General features: G+C 34.0%; 1 protein-coding gene across 1 annotated transcript in view; it reads right to left on the reverse strand.

Moving 5' to 3' along the window:
- The window catches only part of LOC117116266 (mucin-17-like), a 43,664-nt gene that overhangs the window by 14,643 nt on the left and 25,604 nt on the right, over window positions 1-3,417 (reverse strand). Inside the window, exon 4 of the mRNA XM_033260271.1 lies at window positions 340-453. Within this exon, the coding sequence (XP_033116162.1) occupies window positions 340-453 (114 nt within the window). The remainder of the gene's footprint in view (window positions 1-339; window positions 454-3,417) is intronic.

A 3,417-nucleotide genomic window follows, 5' to 3' on the forward strand; every position in this document is an offset into this window, starting at 1 on the left:
TATATATATATATATATATTGTTTTCGCTGTTATCATCATTACCATTATCATTATCGTTAGCATCATCAATATCATTTACATTAATATTAATGTAATTAATATTGATAATACTAATTGTTAACAATAATATGTTTTTATTAATGATATTAATAATTTGTTGTTGTGGTTAACCTTATACTTATAAGCTCATGTCTGCAGTGTTGTGCATAATGTACATAATTTTACATTTTACTGTCAAGCACAAAAATATCACTAATCTGTGTATTTAAATTAATTATTTGTAAGAAATATCAGAAGTATACAAATTTTGAATTCCGCATGTATAAAAATATACTCACCTAGTTCACACAATATCTTGATATGCCTGTTACATGGAATTGCAATCCACTTTCCAAGTCGTACTTTAAGTGCGGCACACAAGTTTCCGTTTGCCGGCTCACCCTTTTTCCATGCTGAAAGCAATTATTTAAACTGAAATTAACAAATCTATGAGTAAGTTTACAAATCTAATAATATATATTGTTTTCCCCTAATGCTAATAGGTGTATGATTAATTCGTACATTTTTTGTTTTCCCCAGATCTTTTGGTTGTCTTTGTTTGCATAATTTTTTATTTATTTTTTTCCACCTACAGCGAAGAAACGCGACTTACAGGTAAGAACAAATTTTAAAAATAATATATAAATATATCAATTTATACAAATATTTAAATAAAGTTAAAAAAAGCCGACATGACATACAAACAAGGGAAAATCAACACCCATTAAAAAATAGCACATCAAAACAAAGGTTAAGAGATATAGCCCGAGAACAAGTTAACAAAATTTGGTATAACCATGAAAAAAATATCGATGTCAACATTATCAGAGAAGAAATATAATTATATTGAATTGGTAGCGGGTAAGAACAAGTAATTTTAGAGATATTTACACGATTAAAGGTTACAGAAAAAGAGGACGATTATTATGTAAATTCTGCAAGTCCGATGACCAAAACAATTTACAAAATTACAATTAAAGACAGAATTAACACATTTGAAGAGGAACATCATATCATGCATTAAATCCTACAATTCGGGGGAACAAAAGGACAAGGGTATTTAAAACGTTTCATAAAACACCAACGTAAATTCTGTGAATATGAGCTAAGAAGCTAAGGCGGAAGCAGAGCAATGTTTAACACTGCAATATTCAAAATCAGGCATAACTAAGTAGACCAGGCTATAATTGAGATAGGTGCCACTTGGAGAGGTAGAAATTCTCATATGATTTTTCTAGACCAGTTTTTAAAAAAAATAAAACTGGTCTAGAAAAAACTGGTAAAATAGGCACAGAAGTGGTAGGTTTGACCAACTTTTGAATATGTAATGATAGGAGTAAAGTATAACTAGCTAAAGTTATTAATGTGAAAATTTCGAGAGGCAATTGAGGGCGCTTTTTAAAATGGCCGCCAAAATTAAAGAACAACTTAACAGCAGCTTCAATACCCTAAATAAATTTGTTTAATTTACAAAACATGAATGTAATAACTGCTGTTGACTTTTTAAACCCAAAATAACATATTTTAGGGTGGTAAGCTAACTCACTTTTGGAAATGTAAGTAAAAATTCCCCCTTACATTGGCCCTTTTCTTTTTTGAAGAATGGAAAATATCACCAGATTTCTAAAAAAAAGCCAGCTTCCTTACAAATATACAGTTGTTTTTCATTATTTCTGTGTGCTATACAAAGTATTCCAGACAACTACCATAATTTTCATGCATGAAGAAGGCATCAATTCATTTACTACATTTTTTTCCTTTAGTGTTTAACTGTGTAGCCCTATGTTGAGCAATTCTTCAGGTATCGCGTTTATCACTGCAATCTGAAAGTCTTCGTATTTATTGTACAGGTATGAACAATTCTTGGACTTCCACAGGAATTTGTTCATTCCATCTGTTCCATCAACTATTTTTATTGACAGTCATTTACCTCTGCTTATTTTCATTCTTTAACGATTGCGTTTGCTAAGTAGCTCGAGATTCTGCTAATGTGGTGGCAGCAATGATATGTCAGTGATCTTGTCTCTGGAAAACTTTCTATTGAACATGTTGCTTGCTTGATTTACACATTTCCCCTTAACTTCAAGCAGCAGTGAGACATATTCTTGTTCTTCAGACAACTTTTGTGTCAGCTGAACATCTAAAAACTCTGAATTTGCTGAAAGTTTCAACAAACTCAGTTTATGATTACAGAAGCTGCGTTTTCCTTTACGAAAGAAAGCCGGGTTGTTATCGTCTGTAATATCGGTGTCTCTAGAAAGGGAACGGATGATTGCTATACCTTGGTTGTTATTTGTTAAAGCATGCTTTGCATACAGGAAGACTTTCGTGCGGCTCTTGGCTGTTCTAGGCCAGATTGTAGACCCCAAGTTGCCGACTGCCAGATTTTCGAGTTCACTTTCGCAAAACACAGTTTGCCGAATGCCAGTTTGCTGAATCAAAAACTACGAATCCCAGTTTGTTGAAATCCAGTTTGCGCTGAAACCCACTTTGTCGAAAATAAAATAAAAGCGGTAAAACATTAACCACAGCATAATATTCATGTTGGAACACTCTCTTACTATGTATTCATATAAGAAATAGCGGCTTATTGTAGTTAAATAATTCTTTTGTTTTAATCTGTAAATAAATTGGCTGTTAAAACGTTTTATTAGCATACCTATGCAGTGTTCGAAATAAGGCTTGTCCGCTTGTCCCAGCCAACGAAAATGTCACACGGACAACCAGAACTATAGGGCATCTTGTCCGTGGGACAACCAAACAATTTTGGACCCTTAAACCTCACCTCAAGTAATCGTTTTTTGCCTCCCGAACTTTACTGCGTTGTTGTCACGGGGGCGGCCATTTTGTATTCGCCGACTCACATGTTTTCTCGCATTTTGGTCTGAGACTTGAACTGAGGCGCCCTCTCGCATGCTACTTATACTGTGGCGGGCCCATGGAGATATAATAAGAATACTAGAGCGCTAACTGCAATGTATTCGATGTTCGAAATACGCAGAACTGTGTGTGTGTACCATCCAAGATGGCTGCCATAGATTTAGCAAATCTAATTTCGCTAAGCACCATCGTTTGTAATTGCGCCCTCAATTTACATAGAAAGTACAGTACAGCTAGTTACCCGTATGTTTGAAATTCGAGCGTTGCGGTGTTTGGGTGTAATGTACACGATTTTAATTTTCATTCCTTGTACTCATTTTTGAATACGATGCTCCACTTGGCCTCGTATTGGTTACAATATTATAATAAATTGTTATTACCATTACTCATTATCATTAAGGAAATAATAGTCAGTCAGAGGGCTTATTAATATGTAATAATATGAGGCATGTCGTGGCAAAATGGTTAAGTTGTCGCACAGGCCAGTATTGAGTAAA

The sequence above is a fragment of the Anneissia japonica genome, unplaced genomic scaffold (genome assembly GCF_011630105.1).
Source record: "Anneissia japonica isolate Jap-2015-1 unplaced genomic scaffold, ASM1163010v1 scaffold171_len658169_cov177, whole genome shotgun sequence".
Taxonomy (NCBI): domain Eukaryota; kingdom Metazoa; phylum Echinodermata; class Crinoidea; order Comatulida; family Comatulidae; genus Anneissia; species Anneissia japonica.